The sequence below is a fragment of the Mus caroli genome, chromosome 6 (genome assembly GCF_900094665.2).
Source record: "Mus caroli chromosome 6, CAROLI_EIJ_v1.1, whole genome shotgun sequence".
NCBI lineage: Eukaryota > Metazoa > Chordata > Mammalia > Rodentia > Muridae > Mus > Mus caroli.
This window is the reverse complement of record NC_034575.1, coordinates 33,193,506-33,218,114: the sequence shown is the minus strand read 5'-3', so window position 1 is coordinate 33,218,114 and position 24,609 is coordinate 33,193,506. Positions and strand designations below refer to the sequence as shown.

Here is a 24,609-nt window from a genome sequence, read left to right as displayed (position 1 = left end):
CCAGCCTGGTCTACAAAGTGAGTTCCAGGACAGCCAGGGCTATACAGAGAAACCCTGTCTCGAAAAAACCAAAAAAAAAAAAAAAAAAAAAAAGATTTTTTGCCTGTATGTGTACATGTATGTTAATCATGATTTTGTTTAAAAAAAAAAAAGTCTTTGCCTACATATGTATATGTATGTTAACCACGTACATGTGTGAGATCAGAAGACACTGGCTCCCCAGAACTACAACACTGCAGTAGTTTATCTTGTGGTATGAATGTATATATAATGGAAAGCATGTTTAAAGTATGCTTTGGACTGTCTTAACTATATATAGTTCTATTCATTCATTGTCTGTGCAACCAGGGGAAAGTTATATATCCTACCTTATTTAATCTATCATTTGTTAAGAAAGGAATAGCAATATAAATGTGAAAAGTGTAAAATATTCCCCAAAGTTTGACATGCTGATGATCTGGTCCCCAACTGGTATATCTAATCATTCAGAGCTAACTGGATCCTAAGTATTCTTACCTAATGGATAAATACTGACAATTTTTTTAGATGTATACATGTATATTGCAAGCTTGTGGATATTCATTCATGGAGGTCAGAAGGTTTTAGATCCCATGGAGTTGGGAGTTACAGGCAGTTGTGAACTGCTCAATGTGGCTGCTAAGAACTGAACTCGGGTCTCCTCAAAGAGCAGCAAATGTTCTTAACCATTTCTCCAGCCCCTACTGGCAGATTCTAACTGTTGTTAGGTTACAGAAACCAGTAGGTGCGACCTAGTTCAAAGAAATAGGCTCTGTGAAAGGTGGGTATTATCCCTGGACTTGTCCTGAAAACATTTTGTGTGTGCCTATCTTGAAGTAAGCAACTTTTCTCTACCATGGCTGGATATACCTTTCAGCCACCAGGATGTTCGGCTCACAGAAATGTAGCGAGCAAACCAGGTGCTGAAACTTCTGAGACCACAAGTCAAAATAAATCTTTTTAAAGCTCTTTTCTCAAATATTGTTTGTTTGTTTGTTTGTTTCTCTGTGTAGAACCTGTGTAGACAGGGTTTCTCTGTGTAGCACTCTGAGGCTATCCTCGAACTCAGAAATCCGCCTGCCCTCTGCCTCCTGAGTGCTGGGATCAAAAGCGTGCGCCACCACCGCCCAGCTTCTTTTTTTTTTTTTAAGGTAGTCTTACACTACAGGGCAAGATAGCTTTAAACTAGTTACTCTCCTGAGTGCTAAGATTACAGATATGAACAACTACACCTGCTTTTTTTCATTTTGGGGAGAATGAGAACTCACTATGTAACTTAACGTACTACACAGATTAAGCTCAAAGCTGCCAACCCTTTTATTTCAGTTTCTTATGTTAGGATTATAGGTATGAACTACCATGCCTTGCTAAACACTTCTCCAATAAGGTTATATTTTGCAATCAAAAGAAATTGAGGTCTTGAGAATTGAGATTGGTTATGCGTCCACCATAACTCATAAACTGGGGTAAAGATGTGAGCCTCAATAGTGTGGGACTTCCTGTCTAGGCATATTGGTTGGCACTGCAATTCTCCTGGTCTTTCATCCCCAGAGGTCCCAGTTCCGCCCTGTCCACTGCTGCATCCCAAGGGTCTATAATGTTACCTGATACACAACAGGTGAGCTATGAATGCTGTCAGGGCTTACCTCCGTGGCACTGGGGGAAAATTCAGGCCCAATAACCCCAGTGCAGGGGGAGTCAGAAAAAGGATTACAAAGTAATCAACTGGGGACTGGAGAGATGGCTCAAGCACTGACTGCTCTTCCGAAGGTCCTGAGTTCAAATCCCAGCAAACATATGGTGGCTCACAACCATCGATAACAAGATCTGATGCCCTCTTCTGGAGTGTCTGAAGACAGCCACAGTGTACTTACATATAATAAATTATATATATTAAAAAAAAAAAAGCTGGGTGGTGGTGGTGCACGCCTTTAATCCCAGCACTTGGGAGGCAGAGGCAGGCAGTTTTCTGAGTTCGAGGCCAGCCTGGTCTACAGAGTAAGTTCCAGGCAGCCAGTGCTGCACAGAGAAACCCTGTTTCGAGAAAAAAAAAAAAAAAAAAAGTCAACTTTCTCACCATCTACAAATATTGCAGTCCCACAAACTATTTCAATCAAATCTTAAACTGAGAATTCCAACATTATTTAAAATGCTATCTACTCTATACAAGTAAGACCAGCCTAAGACCGAGTATAGTGACTACTACTTGAAATTTCTGCATTTAGGCAGTTGGTTTGGGTTTAACAAGAAAGTAATATAGATGTGGTATACAACTTTTAATCCTAAAAATCAAGAGGCAAATACAGGCATATCTCCATGAATTCAAGGCCAATCTATTCTATATAGCTCTAGGATGACCAGAGGAGGGGGTATAGAGAGACCGACCTTGTCTCAACAAAAATAGTGATATCAACAATAAATTTATAATTAATTGCAAAAATCAGTTGCGGAGAACAGTCCTCTGACTTACACATATACAAAAAGGATACAGACACGCCATACAAACAAATAAACAACAAAAAACTGGAATGAGGAGGAAAACCTCAGTATATACTAACAGAGATAAGCTCTGAAGTAACATTGCTAAGTGGAAACAGAGATAGGGGAAGTAGCAAGACAGTGAGAAACACAGAGAAAGAAACAAAGGATTTCTCAAAATAGGTGACAACAACATAGCATTGTACAGTTTTGCCCTTAAAGTAAAAAAGATTGCCAGCTAAATTCCACCAACACTGGGGCCAGTGAAATGAACAGACACAGGAGTGCACGCGCATGCACACACAAATTATGAAATGCAAAATAAAGTTCACCTAAACTGAGAGTAATATGCTAAGACCTTTTAAGTTAGCATGACCAATAAAGGGTTTTAATTATTTCGAGACACATGTTAACTCTGAGAGAAAGTATGTAAGTATCATAGATGTAATATAATCACAAAACACTAAAAATCAGAAGAGGTAAATTTCTTTATGGCATGACTGTCTACTATAAAGTTCTGAAAAGGTGCTGTAAACAATGTCATTTGTGTCATGTAATTTTAGTTGCCAATGGGTAAAAATGACTTAGAAGGATGTTTAAACATACTAAATATGATGAATACTAAATTTAACAATGTTAATATAAGCAGACGTGTGTACGATCAAGTTGTATCGAGTTAATGGTGTTGTACACCTTTAATCCCAGCACTCAGGAAGCAGAGGTAGGATGATGTCTATAAATTCAAGGCTAGACTGGTCTACACCGTGAGTTCCAAGTCAGCTCAGACTACACAGAGAAACCCTGTCTCAAAGAACATAAACCAAAATTACAGCTCCTACAATTGAGAAAATAATAGTTTAATATAAAAATTAAAACTCCCATATATTTACTCAAAAAGTATAAAATAAACAAAGGATAATCTTTTGCACTGGAGTCCTTGCCTGGCACACAACAAGAACTGGGCTTAAGGCCTAAGACTATAACCAAAAAGTAGAAAAGGCCAAAATTCTGTGTTATAAAGGTACAAATCTACCCTAATATGAATTAATCAATGGGTAGTAAAAGGTTTTACTGTAACTCATATACTCTGAAGACATGAAACATCCTTTATTCGATTTTCCACAAATTTTGAAAAGAATGAGATCAGTTTAGTTGACTAAGATCTGTTAACCCTGAAGATCTCTAGCATAAAAACACCCAAGCATACTCAAAAACCTATGCTTTCTAAGTTTAAAGTCAAATCAGATTTTAAATGAAGAGATGTTAAACAGGTAAGGCTTGTGTACTCACAGTTCCAAATTCAAAACTCCAAATTTCTAAACATTTCTGGTCTAAAGCATTTTACATAAATACAAGCTATTGAATCTGTATTATTTCTATTGAAATAGTCTTGCATAGTAAAATTTTTCAGGGCAAAAGTTTCAAAATTTCCATGTCCAGAATCAATTTAATGGCATCTCCAAGTCCTATCTCTTTCAGGCTGGAGACTTGAGCTTCAAACACAAGCACTATTTCTGACTCAGTACATACCTCCTCAGTTTCTCCCGTTCTTCTCTCTCCCTCTCTTCTCTTCGTTTCAGACGTTCCTGGTTTCTCTTCTCCTGCTTCTCAGCTACAACTCTCTTTAAGGTAATAATTATAAAATCAGTCATAAATTCACTGGGCATATCCCTTAATTATCTTTACCTGAAACCATATCTGGCTTCCCACATAGTACAATTAGCATTAATATAATTTAAAATTTTGTGAGGTGCTACAATTATTAGACTTCTAGAATTGGTCTTCCAGAATTGTAGAAAACATGCAAAACCTCATGTTTCACCACGATTTGATTTTTTACCACGATTTGATTTTTTTTACAAGCAGGAAAAGCAAGTATGCCACTAAACTCTAGTCCCACCCACATCATTCCTCAATGACATTTAATAATTAATTAATAATAATGGTATTATACTACATTGTCAACAGAGTCTCAATACCGCCAAATCAGAATAAACAATACCATTCAAAGCCTAACTAATTACAGTACAGGGAGACTGAGACAAGAGGACTACCAAGTTCAAGATCAGCCAGAGGTGCAAAATGAAGCCAAAGCCTTTTATCAATGAAACCGGGGGGGGGGGGGGGGGGAACTGATACAGACCAAAAGAATCAGGTTACACAAGATAAAGGGGCATTAATTTAAACAATGTACCTTTAATTCTTCCAGCTTCTCTCTTATTTCAATAAATCCCAGGTGCAATTTACCCCCAAAATGATCAGCAAGTCGTCTATCATTATCATGAAGACCTAAATAAGCAGAACAGACTTCACAGACACGAAGTTTCTGCTGTTGAAAGCTGGAAGCTGGCATAGAATTCCGATAAACTTCCTAAACAAAAGCAAGAAAAACAATGTTCACACAAATGTCCTTAAAATAATGTAAGAAAATATACTATATTTAAATAAAATGTTTTATAGTAAATCCTTTGAGAGGCAGCTCTGTTGGAGGTCAAGGCTTAAACTCTCCTTTACTTTCCGTCTCCCTGTGATGCCAAGACAACAGATGAAAGGTTATCTTCACCAGGACTCAGATGATTTGTACTCACACATTTCATTTAAATGGTATTCTTAATACACATTGGTAAATTTGCCAACCCACTATCCTGGTTTTCTTGTTTTTTGTTCAAAGCAGTTAATAATATAGTTTCCAAATCCCTATGTAGCTTTGGCTATGATAATACAGATAAAATAGCTGGATACAATCTACTGTAATTGTCATGAAAATAATATTCTAATAGTTTGAAGTCAGGAAGGAATTGACAAAGCAAAAAATAACAACAACTTAATCTTTGGTTTCATAAAGGTTTACATGACTATATTGCTGTAAACTATGAATAAAGGAAAAAAATTCCCTTTATCTCAATATAAATTTTAAGGGGATTTTTTTTTTTGTGCGGGTTTGAGTACATACACCAAATATATGGGAGTGCCCACGAAGGCCAGGTGTCGGATCCCACAGAACGGAGTTACCAATGGTTGTAAATCACATTATATACAACTGAATACAATCTATGTGTAGCATGGGAATAAGGAGGTGGTTTCTTTTAAACTACCACAAGCGGGTATAGCAACTAAAACAATTTGTTTACATGATATAAGATTACTGACCTGTCCCATAAAACAGCATATTGTACTGCTATAGTAAGTAAAATCACTGTAGAAAAGAGTAGGTAGCACAGTGTATATAGGTGTGTTTCTTTTATGTGAGTAACTAGTTTAATTACACGTATGAGTTATAAATTTCAATACAGCAATGCTTCCAATTGTCCCAAAAATACTTTGAGACAAAACCCAACAATGTAACAGCAACTGCTTAAGTATTTCTAAAGTGATTTAATTTTCTTTAATAAAATTTTTAATAAATTTGAATAAAATATATATATTCTCTAAGAAGTATAGACACTAACCTTTTACCACTATTAAGAATTTACCTCTTTCCAGGATAATTGGGTCTCATAATAAGACCTTATCTCAAAATAAAACAAACAAAACGAAAAAAGAAAAAAGAGATTTTACCTCTGCTTCTCTTTTCTTTGCCCGTGCTTTTTCTACTTCATCCATGACTTTCTGAGATTCTTCCACATTTCCTTCAGCTCCTAGTTGTTCCACTTTGGCCAACAACTTGCCTATTTCCTCATTTAACTCATGAACACGCTCTGCCTAGAAAAACAACAATAAAAGATCATGAATGATAAATAAAGTGAGGACCGGAGAGATGGCTCAGCAGTTAAGATTACAGGCTGTTCTGTTTCAATTCCTAGCACCCACACTATAGCTAATAACCATCTGCCGTTCTGGAAGATCCAAAGCCCTATTTTGGCCTTCAGAAGCACTAGGATGACATGTGATACACAGAAGGCAAAACATACATATACACAAAACAGTAAAATTACAAAAAAAAAAAAAAAAGCAAAAGGAACATACACAAGGTATTTCAGAAACGCATAAAAGACTCATTTATGAAGCAAGACAAGAGTCTTGCTATAGACGAACAAGGACTTCATTCCCAACCCTCCTTCCTGTACCTCCCAAACACAATTTTAAATCACGACACTTGGAAATGAAAGCTTTAAATTAATAGAAACATCCAATATTTTTTATACTAGGGTTTTTTCCTTAAGCATTTTTTAAGATATGTTTTTATTTATTTATTTGTGTTTATTTTCTCTATTTTCTGTATGAGTACTCTGCTGCATATACACCTGTGTGCCAGAAGAGGGCATCAGATCCCTTTAAAATGGTCGTAAAAATATAATAAAGGTGCTGGGAACTGAACGCAGGTCCTCTTGAACAGCAGCAAGTGCTCTTAAACACTGATCCACCTCTCCAGACCCTGGAAAATACCAATCTTAACAAACTAGTGTGCCAATAATAGTTACTTTTTTTATTAGGTATTTTCTTCATTTACATTTCAAATGCTATCCCCAAAGCTCCTATACCCTCCCCCCGTCCTGCTCCCCAACCCACTCACTTCTGCTTCCTGGCCCTGGTGTTCCCCTGTACGGGGCATATGATCTTCGCAAGACCAAGGGCCTCTTCTCCCAATGATAGCCAACTAGGCCATCCTCTGCTACATATGCAGCTAGAGACACAAGCTCTGGGGGTACTGGTTAGCTCATATTGTTGTTCCTCTTATAGGGTTGCAGACCCCTTTAGCTCCTTGGATACTTTCTCTAGTTCCTTTATTAGGGGCCCTGTGTTCCATCCAATAGATGACTGTGAGCATCCACTTCTGTATTTGCCAGGCACTGGCATAGCCTCACAAGAGCGAGCTATATCAGGGTCCTGTCAGCAAAATCTTTCTGGCATATGCAATAGTGTCTGGGTTTGGTGGTTGTATATGGGATGGATCCCTGGGTGGGACAGTCTCGTGATGGTCCTTCCTTCTATCTCAGCTCCAAACTTTGTCTCCATAACTCCTTCCATAGGTATTTTGTTCCCCATTCTAAGAAAGAGCAAAGTATCCACACTTTGGTCGTCTTCTGGCGTTTTATGTGTTTTGAAAATTGTATCTTGGATATTCTAAGTTTATGGGCTAATATCTGCTTATCAGTGAGTGCATATCATGTGTGTTCTTTTGTTATTGGGTTACCTCACTCTTTCTTAAAGTACCCCCAACCTAAGATATTTCTTTCCTCAAAGATCATAGTATGTACAAGGCTCAAAGCATGCATATGCTACATATACATACATGAAAGTAAAAGAGTCATGCACATAAAAATATAAGTCTTGCTGGGCATTGGTGGCATATGCCTTTAATCCCAGCACTTGGGAGGCAGAGACAGGTAGATCTCTGTGAAATTCACAGCTAGCCTGGTTTACACACTGTGTCCCAGAACAGTCAAGGCTAGAGATCCTGCCTCCAAAAACCAAAAGGGGGAAAACAAAAGGCTTAAAATTATTTTTTAAAATGATAGAACTATACATGTATGTGAATGAATAAATACATGCATGACTAACAAATTCTGAGTAATATATAATTATCAATAGTACTGTTATATTCTTGTTATATTAGTTGTTAACATTTGAGTAGGTAAAAATTCTATAGATAACTTATCAATAATCAAAAAGTTGGACCGTGCCTGGCATAGAGGCTTTATTGATCTTAGCACTCAGAGGCAAAGGCACGTAGATTCTTTGAGTTCAAGACCAGCCTGGTCTATAGAATATGTTCTAAGCCAGCCAGGATTACACGCAGTGAAATCCTGTCTTAAAAACAGCACAAAGAAAAAGAAGTCAGTGAATAAGACAGGGTAAAAGTATACTTTATAATCTCAACACTTGGGAGGCAGAGACAGAGGCAGATCTCTTGTGAGTCTGAATCCAGTATGGTCTAAAAATGAGCACCAGAACAGACAGGGATACAAAGAGAGTCCCCTATTTCAGGCAATTACAATAAAACCGGATAAAACAAAAAACCTTGATACTTTGAACTAATGAAACTCTTACCTTTGCAGCCACTTCAGCACTTATCTCTTCTTGAGTTTCTGCTAATCTTTTCTTAGATACTTCTGTTCTTCTATCACAATCTGCAATGAATGACTGAAGATGATCCATGGCCTAGAAAATTTTAATATAAAACAATTACTACCACAAATCAATGTTATCATGAACAATCTTCACAAAACAATGTATTTTGAGTAGTGGAAGAAGCCCTAGGTAAATAAATGCTTTCCTATCACACAGGAAGCCCTGAGATTAATTTCCAACCCTCCTGCAGCCTCCTCTTGAAACAAGAAAATCACAGGGCTGAAGACATGTTAGTGACAGCATGTGTGAACCTCTGGGTTTCAAGCAATTCTAAAAAATAAAAGTTCAGGAAAAGGAAACAAACAAACAAAAACCCAAAACCCTCAAAACAGTAATAAAAAGTTTCATTCCTATGGTATCATAGGAAAAAAAAAAAAAATCCAAACAATGACAATTTAGAAGTACACTCCTGTCATCTCAGCACTGAGAAAGAAAGAATGGCAAACTGAAGAGTGGCTTGAATAACAGCATGTGCCAAGTCAACCAAAGCAATACAACTAAGAAAAGGTCTCAACCAAGCCAAGATGACTTGATTGCTACTAAGCCTAAAGACTTGAGTTTCATTTCCAGGATACACAACAGAGAAACAATTCCTACAAGCTAATCTTTGACCACAGACAGACAGGGACACAGACACACACAACATGGAAGACCACTATAATGTCAATAAGATTTATTTCTGGATATCTAAGTAACTATTTGTATCCTGTGGTTTTCAAATTACAATAAAGAGGAAATATGCCATAACAAATTTAGCAATGCCTGGATCAGGAAAAAAATGCAAACAAATAAGGTATATCTGATTTTATAAAATAAATGTCAAATCACTAGGCATGATGGCACACACCTTTAATCTTAGTTCTTGAGAGGCAAAGGCAGACAGATCTCTGAGTTCAGGGCCAACCTAGTCTACATAGCTAATTCCAGGACTGCCAGAGATACGCTGAGAAATTTTCTCTCCAAAAATCAGAAGGAAAAAAAGTAAATTTAAAAAACAAGCATTCAACTGTAGCAGTTTGAATGAGATATCCACCATATACTCAAGCACTTGAAGACTTGGTCCACAGTTGATAGCCTTCTACAGGTCACTAGGTCAGGCTTTAAGGTTTCAAAAGCCATTGCCAGTTTGTTCTCTCACTTGTTTGCTGCCAGGCCTCCCTGCCATGAAGTGAATGTAGACTATTATTCCTCTGGAACTTTACATCCAAGTTAGTTACTTTGGTCCTGGTGGTTTTATCACAGTAATAGCAAAGTGACTATTATGTACATCAGCTAAAAATAGAAATTTATTGTACAAACACTGAACTTAAAAATGAGACAAGAAGCTGGGCGTGGTGGCGCACACCTTTAATCCCAGCACTTGGGAGGCAGAGGCAGGCGGACTTCTGGGTTCAAGGTTAGCCTGGTCTACAAAGTGAGTTCCAGGACAGCCAGGGCTACACAGAGAAACCCTGTCTCGAAAAAAAAAGAGACAAGAAATTCCACAAAGTTAAATCACAAAACAAATCTACTTTCATTTCCTTATATAAAGTCAAAGATAGCATCCTAAAGTAGTAAAAATAACAATGAACTCATCAAGAAATATTATTGGTTCTACGAAGTAGCTATTTTGGCTGTTTTTTTTTTAATATATATAACAGAATAAATCCAAGATGTACAAAGGATTTAAAATAAGCCCCTCACAGGGCTAGAAATATAGCTCAGCACTTGCTTTTCTTGTAAAACACCTGTGTTTGGTCCACAGTATCCAATGTAGCTCAGCCATCTGTAACTACCAGGGTATCTGATGCTTCATGAGTATCAGATATGCACCTGATGAACTCAAAGATGCACACTCAAGTGCAAAACATTCGAACAGACACACGTACAAAAAAAAAATCTAAAAACTGAAAATAAAAACATAGAAGAGGAAAACAGATAAGAATTATTTTAGGTCAAAATTGAAGAGATTTTTCAAATTGATAAAATAAGTATTATAAGCACTGATTAGACAGTATAAATAAAAATACTATCTAAAGGCAAAGTCATCAAAAGAAAAATAAGATAGGAAAATGTATTTACACTATACACAAGAAAATGGGTTGACTTTCATAATTTATAAAAAATTATTAAGTCAACCAGAAAGCTGATAACACTCATGTTTAGCAAAGCTGAAAAATCCATGGCATTATGCATAATGTTAAATACGATCAGCACATTCACCTTCACACATAAAAATGCAAAATTAAAACCCTTACACTCATTCTCTCCTGTTTGTCAGCAGTGCTTTGACAACAGTGTGCAGCACAAAAGGGAAAATCCTTGTAACTTATGCCCAGACAGTATTAAATGTATTTCTATAGATGGTTTTCATTTCCATTAACGAAAGTTTTTAGATGTTCAAAGAGACAGTAGGACCTATTTATTGCTAGCTTCAACTAAATAAAATTACCTAATTTCACTGATGAAGAGCAGATTTTTATTGACCACAATGTCTTATGTACATGTATTTTAAAAAAAAAATGTAAAAAGTTTTAAGAGATATGTTCTGTAAACCATATTGTGTAATTTAATTTCTCTTTGCCTGCACATATATATGTATAGGCACAGTGTCTACAGACATCAGAAGAGGGCATCAGATCTCCTAGAACTGAAATTATGCTTGTGACCGAAAATATGAGTGCCCTTAACCATTAATCCCCACGTTTCTCTATCTTTATACAAGAAATCTTTCTTTTGTCTTCCTCTTCTCCCCACCCCTTCTTCTTTATTTGGTTTTCGCTTTGAGACGGGCTTCTGCTCTGTAGACCAGGCTGGCTTTGAATGGAAGATTTGCCTGCCTCTGTCTCCCCCGTGCTAGGTGTGCCCCACCACCACACAGCAAGAAAGTCTTCTATAAAAAGAATGATATTAAATCACTCTATAACTCATAGATACCTAAACAGCATTTTCTATTTCTTTTATTATTTTACATTAAAAGCATGCCAAACTGGGAGGTGGGTGGGGTGGGATAAAGTGAAGCAAGCCTCTTAATCCCAGAACTTGGGAAGCAGAGGCAAGTGGATCTCTGAATGTAAAGCCAACCTGGTCTACAGAGCTAGTTACAGGACAAGCAGAGTTTAAAACTTTTGTCTTGAAAAACCATTAAAAAAAAAAAAGGGGGGGAGTGGGAGGGAGGGTAGCAGTGGCAGGCAGTGGTTGGTGGCAAAAACAGGTGGATCTCCAAGTTCAAGACCAGCCTGTTCTACAGAGCGAACCCCAGGATTACCAGAGAACTGCACAGAGACCTAGGGGAGGGATGGAAGGATGGAGGTGAGGGTGTGTGTGTGTGTGTGTGTGTGTGTGAGAAAGAGAGAGAGAGAGAGAGAGAGAGAGAGAGAGAGAGAGAAGGGGGGGCAACATGGTTCAGAGGCTGCAGGATAGTCTGGAGATAAGTGCTTGCTACTATCAGTTAAGACTTTTATACAGCTGGGCAGTGGTGGTGCATGCCTTTAATCGCAGCACTCGGGAGGCAGAGGCAGGCGGATTTCTGAGTTCGAGGTCAGCCTGGTCTACAGAGTGAGTTCCAGGACAGCCAGGGCTACACAGAGAAACCCTGTCTCGAAACCCCGCCCCCTCCCCCCAAAAGAGAGAGAGAGACTTTTATACATTTTCAAAAATATTCAACCTCATATACTGAAAATTTTGCGTTAGGGCTAGATCAGTGATAAAGTACTTGTCTACGCTGTACAGGCCTTGGGTTTCATCTCAGTACTACAAACTGGGGTAGTGTGGGTGAGTATTATCTATGTAGTAACCTTCACACTATCACAAAGATACCTTCCCAAGTAAGAGACATTACGTTCAAAACTTTACCACAACAATGTCATATGAAAGCAAAACCACATACATCAAGTTCAAAGAAAAAGTCTTGTTCTTTGGACGCAATTTCATAATCTGCTCTTAAAGCCAGGTCATGGACTTTCAAGCATTCTCCAAGATCCATTCTCTAGGAAAGAAAATAAAGACAATATATTAGAAACATGTATTTTAAAATTCATCACTATCACAGTTCTCTTCAGAGAACTGTATAATATACTAAGTCATGCAGTGAGTACACTTCTTCATTTAATGAACTGTCAAAATATAAAATTTTAGACAATTAGAGCTGAGGAGGTAGAATGGTTGCTAAGTGCTTATCTGGCATACAGAAAGTCCTGGGTTCAATCCCTAGCCCTCCATAATCTCAATACGGTGGTACAGACCTATACTATCAGTGCTGTGTAGATAGAAGGAGGAGGATTGGAAGTCAAAGGCCAGATACATAGCAAGTTCCAATATCAGCCTGGGCTCATAAGGAAATCTCAGAGGAAAAACACAAAACAAAAAAGGGGGCGGAGGGGGATGAAAACTATGATTCTTTTTGGAATGAGGTGGCCTTTTCTTGTTTTATTATATTTTATTTTCTTTGTTCACATGCACAGACACTTGCCATGGTATAAATGTGGAGGACAGAGACCAACATGTGGGAATTGATTCTCTCCTACCAATCCTGGGGATCTGAACTCAGGCTATCACTGAGTCATCTCATCAGCCCAGAAAAATGTTTCTCATGAGGATGCATCTAAAATGAATCTAATGAGTGGTAAACAACGCAGCTATGGCAGCAAATATCTATAACCCTAACATCTCAAGAGTATCAGGCTGGGGCTGGAGAGATGGCTCAGTGGGGCTAAGATGTTCACTGGTTGCTCTTTCACAGGACTTGGTTCCGTTCTCAGCACCAACATGGTAGCTAACAATGGTCTGCAACTATAGTTACAGGAGGTATGACACCCTCTTTTTGCTATGATACCCTCATCCAGCACCAGGCATGCATGTGGTACACAGATATACATGCAGATAAAATACTCACAAAAGATGCCGGGTGGTGGTGGCGCACGCCTTTAATCCCAGCTCTTGGGAGACAGAGGCAGCTGCCTGAGTTCGAGGCCAGCCTGGTCTACAAAGAGAGTTCCAGGACAGCCAGAGCTATTCAGAGAAACCCTGTCTTAAGAAACAAAAAACAAAAAACAAAAACAACAACAACAAAAACTCAAAAAAGAAAAATTAATCTTAAAAAGTCTCAGGTTACAGGATCTCATGGCAGACAGACAAACGACAAATCGGGGGAGGAAAGAGGCAGGGGTGGAGGAAGCAGAATTGTAGTAGTATTACAAACACATTTAGTGGAATGTTCCTGCAATCATAGCATTTGAAACACTGAGACATGAAGACTGCAAGTTAGGGGCCAGTAATCAGTCAGTGTCTCCCTCCTACCTCCAAAGAAAAACAAAAACCAGCTAACGAAACAAAGAAATTAGAGCATCTTCTACAGCAATCTGAACCTTACTTGTATATCTAGAAACTAAAATGACTCAGCCAACCTTACTTTTTTGCCAATAACCTACATACGTACGAAACAAAATATATGAACAGTCATTTTGTATAGTACCCTAAAGATAGGACATTCATTAAAGATTTTGAAAAATTTTTAAAGATTTAAAAGAATTGATATAAAGCAGGCAAAATTTAACTAATCATACCATATATTTACAAAAATTTACAAGTAGTTGGGTATGAACAAAGAATTACAGAAATTCTAAAACTAGTCAAGGTTTGGGGTGGTGGTATGAGCCTCTGACCCTAGGGCTTAGAAGGCAGAGGAGGCACTTTGTGCATTTGAACCAAATCTACATAGGGTACCTATAATCCTAGCACTTAGGAACCTGAGGCAGAATGATCTCCAGTGAGTTTCTTAGACTACAAAACAAAACACTGCCTCAAAAAATTAAGCTAAGGGGCTAGAAAAATGGCTCAACACTCGCTCCTCCTCTTCCAGAGTACTCCACTTAAGTTCCCAGCACCCATGTCAGGCAGCTAACAATGACCTGTAAATATAGCTCAGGAAAGTGACACCTACACAGTCACCTACATATACCTGGCACACATACACAAGGATACACACCCTAAAATATATAAACAAACACACACACACATATAAAAAACTAAGAATATTTTACAGTATGGCATAAGATAAATCTGTGTGATCTAAAACTGTACTCTACAATCTCATAACAAATTTATTACTGGTTTTAATGAATACTTTGATAATTAACTTCACATCTTGATTTTCTCTTCTATGATTTCACCTTATCTGGCTTTTATGCACGTTTTAGTATTAAGATACCTGGTCTCAACTACTCATCTTTCAAAATGTGCTTCTTAGATCAGAATTTGCTCTAATATATTTTTTTATTCATTATTATTGTTTGTGTGTGTATGGAGGGGGGTCTGGGGGGAAGTGAGTATCACAGGATGCCCGTGAAAGTGAAAAAACAATCTTGTAGAATCTGTGTGTTCCCTACCTCTACATTTATTTTACATGAGTCCTAAGGATGGAACTCTGGTTGCCAAGCTTGCATACTAAGTGCTTTTATCCATGAAGCCATCTGTACCAGACCAAAGTTCATTCCTAAAAGCAAGCCTTCTAGAACTGGGGACGCAGCTCAGGGTAGAGCACTTACTTAGCAAATACAAGGCACAGAGTTTGGTCCTCAGTCAAAAACAAAACCCCAAAACAACAGCAAAAACCCAAGGCAACTAAAACTAGCCTTAAGAGATTTTTTTCACTTCCTTCTAAAACTAGCTATAATGAGGTGTATCTGCACCCCAGTATCTTCAGTCAACCTCATTTCTCCAGGAACATTTCTCCAAGGACAACAGCTATCACAAGGCAGTTTTTCTGAATTATAGAAGCCAGTCAGTTGTTTTCTCTTTTGTATCCACCATGACAAAGTATCTGCTTTGACATGGTATCAGGCATAGTATTAAAAAAATCCGGGGGCTGGTGAGATGGCTCAGTGGGTAAGAGCACCCGACTGCTCTTCCGAAGGTCCAGAGTTCAATTCCCAGCAACCACATGGTGGCTCACAACCATCCGTAACGAGATCTGGCGCCCTCTTCTGGAGTGTCTGAAGACAGCTACAGTGTACTTACATATAATAAATAAATAAATCTTAAAAAAAAAAAAAAAAGAAAAAAAAATCCACAAAGAAACTTCCTGCCCTTATAAAAGTCAATGCAAGGGGAAACCTACCTTGGTCAACAATTTCCATGACCCTAGTCCCCTAAGTAATTAAAAGCCACTACAGAAATACACCAAGGACCAAAACAATTCTCCAGAGCCTCTGCTTCTCTTAAGCTCCATCCAGACACCACATAAATGAAAACTAATGCTTCCAAAACCAAGTGAAAACATACTGGTTGCTGCCGGTGGTACTTCTCTTCAGAAATAAAGTGAATAAAACAAAATAAAATGCTTGGTTTACTCTGATTTCAAACCATTTCAAATGTTTCTCCAAGAAGTCTTGACCAATTATTATCTCTGATCCTAATAATTCCTCTTTAAAATTCCTCAACATCTACGTTTTTTCCTGTTTAACAAAGTAGATTCTATTAAGTGCTTTTAATTTTTTAATTTCTGAAAGTTGATGTTATCATTCCAAATGGACTCTAAGCTTCCTAAGAAAAATGGTCTGTTTCTGTTTTTCTCTCTACAAACCATGTTTTGCACTGTCCATGTTTCCCAAGTCATTACTATTAAATACATTTGGCTTGAATAAGCAACTCTGAAGAATTTGAGCAATATAACCTGTACAAAGGTACATGGATATAAGCTTTAATAATTTTTTCTGACTTAGAAAATAGAAATATCTTACTTAAGAGCCTCTTTACCAGAGTTTGATGGAACATATAACCATTAAAAACCATGATCTCGGGCTAGAAAGGTGGTTCAGGGGTTAAAAGATCTAGTAGCTTTTCCAGGACCAAAGGTCAATTCCTAGGACCTACATGGTGGCTTACAACAGTCTGTAACTCCAATTCTAGGGGATTCCAATGCCACCCTCTAGCCTTAAAGGGCACCAGACACACATGTGGCAAAACACCCATGTATGTATATGTATGTATGTATGTATGTATGATGTTGAAATAATAAATTTTAAAAGATCAAGACCCATGTTCCTTCCAAGTTCCTTCCAATGTGCCTAGTAGTCCAAGCCTATAAAATTAGTATTTGAAAGACTGAAACAGGAAGATGAACGTCAGCCAGGGGTAACACAGGCTCTAAAAATTACACTCTCTTGCAGGGTGTGCTGGCATATACACTTAATTGTATCACTTGGGAGGCAGCGAGAGGTGGATCTCTGAATTCCTGGTCGGCCTGGCTCTAGAGTTCCAGAAGAGCCAGGGCTACAAAGAACAACTGTCTTGGGGGGTGGAGGTGTCAACAAAACTCTCCTTTAGCAAATGGTTTAGAACGAGTGCTCACACAACACAAAATTTAAATTTTTCACACATCCTTGACAAGTGGGAGAGAGATGGCAAAAAGACATAAAATATGTTCCTTATATGTGTGTGGTTTAGAAATACATGACTAAGCTAGTGGTATGATGGGCATGGTGCTCATGAAATTCAAACACAGCCTGGATACACAACTTTAATGCAAGCACTGGCTGGGTGAAACTATGAGGAAAGAGGTGGGGTGGGAAATGCATTACTATGAGACATTTGTTTTGTAATTTTGTTTTTGTTGTTTGTTGTAGTAATAAATATTAAAAATCCCAGATTCATGGCCTTTGACCGTTTATGTTCCTGGATGAAAAATGCACACAGCCATCATATTTTTACTATGCCTTAGATAGCACAATAGCTGTTATGCTGACTAAGGGTTTTGGGGTTTTAGAGATAAGGTTTCTCTGTGTAGCCCTGAATATCCTCAAACTCAGAGTATATTAATATATGTGTACACACACACACACACCGCTAAAACTAGAAACAGTAATAGATCTAATTATAACTATATGTACAGGAATGTTTAGTATTGTACTATACACCAAATTTGAAAACAAAATGAGTTACTGATATTAATATCAGTAATAATAATCATTGGATAAAATGTAAAAGGATCCTATTATAAAATATCATACATGAGTGGGATACGGTGGCCCATATCTTTAATCCCACCACTATGAAGGCAGAGCCATGAGGATCCCAGTGAGTTCAAAGGCAGTCTGGTCTACATAGTGAGTTCCAAGACAGTCAAGACTATATAAGGGACCCTGTGTCAAAACATAAATTAGCTAAAAATGATACTACACATGGTTTTAATAAACTTAAGGCAACTGTATGAAGACCTCTCAATAATATCAAAACAATTTAAACAACACAATGCTGTTTCTCAAAACATATACTAGGTGCCAGGTGGTGGTAACCCCCGCCTTTAATCCCGGCACTTAAGAAGCAAAAGCAGGCTATCTTTGAGTTCAAAGCCAAATTGGTCTACAGAATAAGTTCCAGGACAGTCAAGGATACACAGAAACCCTGTCTTGAAAAAGCAAAAAAATAAAACAATAGTAAATAAAAAATTCACACACTTGTAAATGGAGAAAAAATGTGGATATTATATAAAAAATATACTAGACATTAAGCCAAATCCAAAAAATAAAAATATCCATTTATCTCTTATCAACCTCCTGATTCTGAAAAACTCATTTCTCTTTCTTTTCACAAGTACTTTTCGATTGTTATATGAATCAAATAAGAGGTTTATGAAAACCCTTTGAAGATAACTTGTGCAAACTGACTAAATTGAGTTAATAAATTCAATGGAGACAGTTTTGATCACTGTCACACTCCTCAGGCCTATATCAGGAGCCACCACTCCTTGTGCTCAGCTCCTTTTCATACAGCATTATCCTCCAGCAAGTACTGAAGAACAAAGAACATGTTTTCTTGACTCAAAACTTTCCAGTGCTTATATTTTCAAAACAACTCATGGAAGGTTATTTCGATCAAGTATCAGGATGTGTGAGGTACATTTCCAGGAACAGTAAAGCCATTTACACACACTAAAGACTAATAAGCAGTATGTTCAGCAAGTTTTGAAAGAAGAATAAATTACACCCTATTTGGAGAACAAAGAGTGGCATAACTAGAACCAAATGACTTTCTAGGAGAGAATTGTTGGAAGTGGTTTATATATTCAAAGCCATGAACATCAGCCCAGTAGGATGGACTGAGAAGAAAAAAGGACAACAGTAAGTAGAAGGGAATATAAAGACATTACTACTAACAACACAACCACCATCAATACCACAACCACCATCAATACCACAACCACCATCAATGAATAGTTGTGGTTGCTCAAGCCAGTAGGATTTGCTGAAGAAGACAGGATGATCATAATTAAGTTCAAGGCTAGCCTGGGCTACTCAGGAGCTGGAAGAGTTTGCTCATTGGTTAAGAACATTTGTTCTTGCAAAGGGCTCAGGTTTGATTCCCAGTACACACATGGAAGCTCACCTCTTTAGGCATCAGGCATACATGTGGTACAAAACACTCTTAGACACAAAGTAATAACAAATCTAAATGAAGTAAATAAAGTAAAAATACAAAAGGAAAGAGAATGGAGGCACCTAGAGTCCTAAAAAGGTAAAAGCAGATGGGAACACCATCTATGATCCAAGTTCTTTATACTTTAATTAATTTAAATATTTAACTTATCTTTTTGTATTTTCTTATGCAAATTCTAAAAGGAAAAATGAAAGACACTCAAGGGCTGGCGAGATGGCTCAGTGGTTAAGAGCACCAACTGCTCTTCTGAAGGTCCTGAGTTCAAATCCCAGCAACCACATGGTGGCTCACAACCATCTGTAACAAGATCTGACACCCTCTTCTGGAGTGTCTGAAGACAGCTACAGTGCACTCACATATAATAAAATAAATAAATCTTTTAAAAAAATTTATTAAAAAAAAAAAGAAGACACTCAAATGTGTAATGATAATTTAGGTAAAGTACAAACAGCAAGTAATATAAAAGTAGGTAACTCAGCCAGGCGTGGTGGTGCACGCCTTTGATCCCAGCACTCTGGAGGCAGAGGCAGGCGGATTTCTGAGTTCAAGGCCAGCCTGGTCTACAAAATGAGTTCCAGGACAGCCAGGGCTATACAGAGAAACCCTGTCTCAAAAAAACAAAGAAAAAAAAAGGTAACTCTCAGAACAAAGTGATACAAAGACGAACCACAGAAAACACACTACAGGTTTAACATGCATAGCTTTCCACCTACCACTGTTAGGCACACTATTTTCTAAAGCAAAAATCACGAACATCTTGCCCTTGAATTTTGAACCCTCAATTCCTTCCTCTGTTGTATTTGTTAAATCACTTACCATCCAAATGTAATGCTTGCTTAAAAATGAGAGAAACCATAACATGACATGCAAATAGCAAAGCTTTAACATAACAAGAGGTGGGTATGAATTTCAATTACACCAGTACTGCTTAAAGATTTTTCCCTATAAATTCCAATCCTTACATTCAAAATTAACTTTATGTAGTTCTACTTAAATACTATTTTTATTCTTTGACAATCTTATGCATATATGTAATTTATCTTGATCACATCCAACCACAATTCTCTTTCTACTCCCTTCATATTTCCAGAACTTTCCTTCCCTCCTTCCCATTGCACGTGCATGGGTATGGGCCATTCACCTAAGCATGGTGAACTTAACAGCAAATTACCAATGTTAAAAATGAGTATCTGGCCGGGCGTGGTGGTGCACGCCTTTAATCCTAGCGCCCTGGAGGCAGAGGCAGGCGGATTTCTGAGTTCAAAGACAGCCTGGTCTACAAAGTAAGTTCCAGGGCTATACAGAGAAATCCTGTCTCGAAAAAACAAAAACCAGCAATCCTGTTCTTCTAACTCTTCACAATTTACTTTCATGTTTATTTACAAGACAGAGTCTCACTATATAGTCCAAACTGGCCTCAAACTCAAAATCCTCTTGTCTCAACTTCCCAAGTGCTGGCAGTACAGGTAAGGCAGTACAACCATACTCACATCTTAGCATTTATTTTTTAAATGTTTATTACTTATTTATTTAGAGGCAGGATCACTCTACATAGTCCTGGCTGTCTTGCAATTTACTCTGTAGAACACAGTGACCTTAAACTCACAGAGATCTGTCTGCCTCTGCCTCCCAAGACCTGGAATTAAAGATGTATGTGTTACCACCTTGCCCTACAGATATTTGCATTTTAAAGATTGTATCTGGTTATAGTTTTGTATCTGATCTGAGAAATGCAAAGGGTAGCTTGAAAAGACTAAGGTTCATCTTACCTCTCAAAGATTATCTTGACTAAAAAAAAAAAAAAAAGACTACACATGCCTATTCAAGTAGTACAGAGAACAGGCATCATAGTGGAAATCAGAAGCTCAATTATTATGCTAAGGCAATCATGTATAAGCTTGACAAGTTACAAATTCATAGACAGTGGCTAGTCTAGGTAGAGAAAAAAAGATGAAAAATGAGAAACATATTATGAAAGAAAAGTAATGATAAAAATAAGACCATTGACTTATCCAAGTGACAAATAGGGAGGACAAGGATTTGTTTTACACTATATACAGGAAAAAAGCACAAATTTTTAATGCAGAAATAACATATGACCCTGGGGTGGTGGCATACAACTGTAATCCTAGCACTGCAGAGATAAAAGCAGGAGAACTGATACAACTTTCCAGACCAACCTGTTTTGCATATCAAGTTCTAGGACAGCCAGAGCTACACAAGGAGACTCTTAAACAATACTAAAATTTTTAACATTTCAACTATTCAATTACATTGTTTTGTATTTGCTGGTAGGACTTCAGAGATCCTTCCTTCCTCCCTTCCCCCCCACCCCCCCAAAGGCAAGGTCTCATAGAGCCCAAGCGAAGCTTGAATTTCTGGTCCATCTGTCTGGACCTCCCTCCTCAGTGCTGGAATCACGAGCGTTGCGTGTATCATCCCTCACGACTACAGGTAACATTTATAAAAACAAATACTGTTTGAGTCTGCTTTACCTTTCCACTAAACTCTCACTAACCTGGAGCCCTTCTTACCCCTTTCAATTACTTCCTCTACTCAATTCCAGTATTTAGTTTCATTACTCCAACATTACTAAAATCAATATAACAAAGAATATAAAAACCCATCTCACTTTGCAAGTTTTACCATACATATTTGAATAAACTTACACATTTATACCTTTATTTTTTTATGTACCAAAAAATTTTTTCATAAGACTTATGATTATTATTGTATATGCTCACCTAAGAGAGCAGCACTATTAAAGGTGTGGCCCTGTTGTGAGTAGGTGTGTCACTGCAGGTATAGGCTATAAGACCCTCATCCTAGCTGCCTGGAAGCCAGTATTCTGTTAGCAGCCTTCAGAGGGAGATGTAGAACTCCGCTCCTCCTCAACCAGGCCTGCCTGGTTACTGCCATGTTCCTGCCTTGATGTTAATGGACTGAACCTCTAAACCTTTAAGCCAAACCCAATTAAATTTTGTCCTTTATAAGACTTGCCTTCGTCATGGTGTCTGTTCACAGCAGTAAAACCTCAACTAAGACAAATGGTCAAAAGGAAAAAAACTGAAGCCCAGTCTCTTCTCTTTTTTTTTGGTTTTTTTTATCCCACAGTCTCTTCTTGTAGTCCCTGGTGCTCTGGATTCTGGTATGCAGCCCAGGCTATCCCCAAACTTGCAATACTCTAGAATACTAAAATTATAGGAATGGAGGACTGGATGATGGAGCGATTATTAAAAGCATTTGCTGCTCTTCAAAAATAACTGAACTCCCAGCATCAATATCAGGGAATCTGATGCACTTATGTACAAATGCCCATGCACATAATTAAAAAGAAAGCCTAGGCCGGGCATGGTAGCAAACGCCTTTAATCCCAGCACTCTAGAGGCAGAGGCAGGTGAATTTCTGAGTTTGAGACCAGCCTGGTCTACAAAATGAGTTCAGGACAGCCAGGGCTATACAGAGAAACCCTGTCTCAAAAAAACAAAAAAAAAAACAAAAAAACAACAAAAAAAAGAAAGCCTTAAAAAATTCTAGGAATGTGCTACTACACCTGCTTAAGAGGCTGTAATTCTATATAGGCTAAGCAAAACATTAACTGCTTTTAAAAGTTATTTTTCTTTAAAGCAAATTTTGTGGGGGGAACAGGTGTCGACTCTTGTCTATTTGTAAACCAAATGAATGCAGTGCCTCCAGAGGCCAGAAGGTGGTGTTGGATCTCCTAAGATTGGGATTAAGAGTATTATAAACTATCATGTGGGTGCTGGGGATTGAACCCAGATCCTCTGGAAGCACAGTCAAAGCTCTAGGTCACTAAGTCACCACGACTCCAGACCCTTAAAAGTTATCTCAGCTGGGCTTGGTTGGCCAGACCAGTCATCTCAGCTGCTCTGAGGACTGAAGGAGTTTAAGAATAAGTTCAAGGGGAGCATGGGCCAGAGAGATCTCTTCTCAAAATAAAAATAACACAAAGAGGATTAGGCATGTAGCTCAGTATTGAGTTCTTTCCCCTGCATGCTTAGAAAAGGCCCTAGATTTAATGCCAGTACACATCCCTGCAAACCCCAAGTTCTCTTGATGAGCAGAAATAATCACTTTTTAGTGGGCTGGTTAGAGTGGTAGTAAATACCTTTAATCCCAACACCTAGAAAACAGAGGCAAGGTAAACTTAAGGCCAGGTTAGTCTATAAAATGAGAACGTCTTCTCTACCTTCCCCCAACAAAGGATTTTATCAAATCATTCTTTTTGCCCTTTATTTTTAAAAAATATTTGATGTTTGTGGCTAATCAACTGTATGTATATTTGAAAGTACTTCAAGTTTTTATTAGCATGTGTTTGATTTGCTTTACAATTAATTGGTGCATTTGTAACTCATCCTCCCTTTTCAATCAAGAGCCTCAAAAAACACAGTAGTTTCCTTAGACTTTTAAGAGTAACTTTTGCTGGGCAGTGGTGGCGCATGCCTTTAATCCTGTCTCCAAATAATAATAATAAGAAGAAGAAGAAGAACTTTTGAGTTTGATTTAATAAATTCAAACAATCTCTTAAGATGATATACAAGATTCAGGGGAAAGTGAGAGGCTGTTTCTTGATCCTTATGTAATAATAAGTATTTTACTCATCAGCTAGCTGGGAGGTTTGACCTGCTACAGTTTACCCCTTCCTCCAACCCCCAACCCCATGAGGCTACTATACTGTTGCTAAAGTTGATAAGGATACCTAAAGTGGTTTGAATGGCAGTGGAGTAGGCTAGGTTTCAAAAGCCTGGGTATGAAGGCCCCCTGGAAGTCTCTGTCTCTGCCTATGGAACAGGATGTACATGAAGCTCTCAGTAACCACCATACCTTTTGAACTGTTTCCTTGCCATGAGTGATAATGAATTAGCCCTCTGAAACTATAAGCAAGCTCTTTTCCTTTTTAAGAGTTACCTTGATCATGGTTGTCTCTTCACAACAATAGAACAGAAACTGCCTTAAGTTTTTAAACTTGTCTAATACCCAGTTGTCTCCAACACCAGAAAAAAAACAGCTGTGGTACCATGCTTGTTAAGGAGATAGACCAAATTATCAGAAGTTCAAAGCCATCCTCCAACGCAAAGGGAAGTTTGAGACCAGCTTGGGATGAGTACACAAAGATCCTGTCTCACAAAAAAAAAACTAAAGAACAGAACAAAACAGAAGACAAGACTTTGTGATTAGGAGAACTGGCTTCTCTTCCAGTGTACTCAGATTCCCAGCACAGGGGTGGAAAAACAGCTCCCAACAGTCTGAAATCTAAATGGTAGAAGAAAAAACTGACTCCTATACGTTGTCCTCTGATCTCTATACATATGTAGCAACACAAAGCACATCATGCAAACACACACCATTATGATTTTTTTCTAAAAAAAAATTAAGGCTTAGGGGTTGTTCAAGAATGTTTAAAAAGGGGCTGGTGAGATGGCTCAGTGGGTAAGAGCGCCGACTGCCCTTCCAAAGGTCCCAAGTTCAAATCCCAGCAACCACATGGTGGCTCACAACCATCCATAACGAAATCTGATGCCCTCTTCTGGTGTGTCTGAAGACAGCTACAGTGTACTTACATATAATAAATAAATAAATCTTTAAAAAAAAAAGTTTAAAAAGATG

General features: G+C 38.0%; 1 protein-coding gene across 18 annotated transcripts in view; it reads right to left on the bottom strand.

The window, feature by feature from the left end:
* Positions 1 to 24,609, bottom strand: part of LOC110295902 (putative RNA-binding protein Luc7-like 2) — a 58,318-nt gene that overhangs the window by 11,218 nt on the left and 22,491 nt on the right. For all 18 annotated transcript variants that reach the window (XM_029478729.1, XM_029478726.1, XM_021164290.2 and 15 more), the window contains 5 exons: positions 12,437 to 12,535; positions 8,488 to 8,598; positions 6,055 to 6,198; positions 4,691 to 4,867; positions 4,027 to 4,118 (listed from right to left, as the gene is read on the bottom strand). In XM_029478729.1, the coding sequence (XP_029334589.1) occupies positions 4,027 to 4,118; positions 4,691 to 4,867; positions 6,055 to 6,198; positions 8,488 to 8,598; positions 12,437 to 12,532 (620 nt within the window). In that variant the 5' untranslated portion in view covers positions 12,533 to 12,535. The remainder of the gene's footprint in view (positions 1 to 4,026; positions 4,119 to 4,690; positions 4,868 to 6,054; positions 6,199 to 8,487; positions 8,599 to 12,436; positions 12,536 to 24,609) is intronic.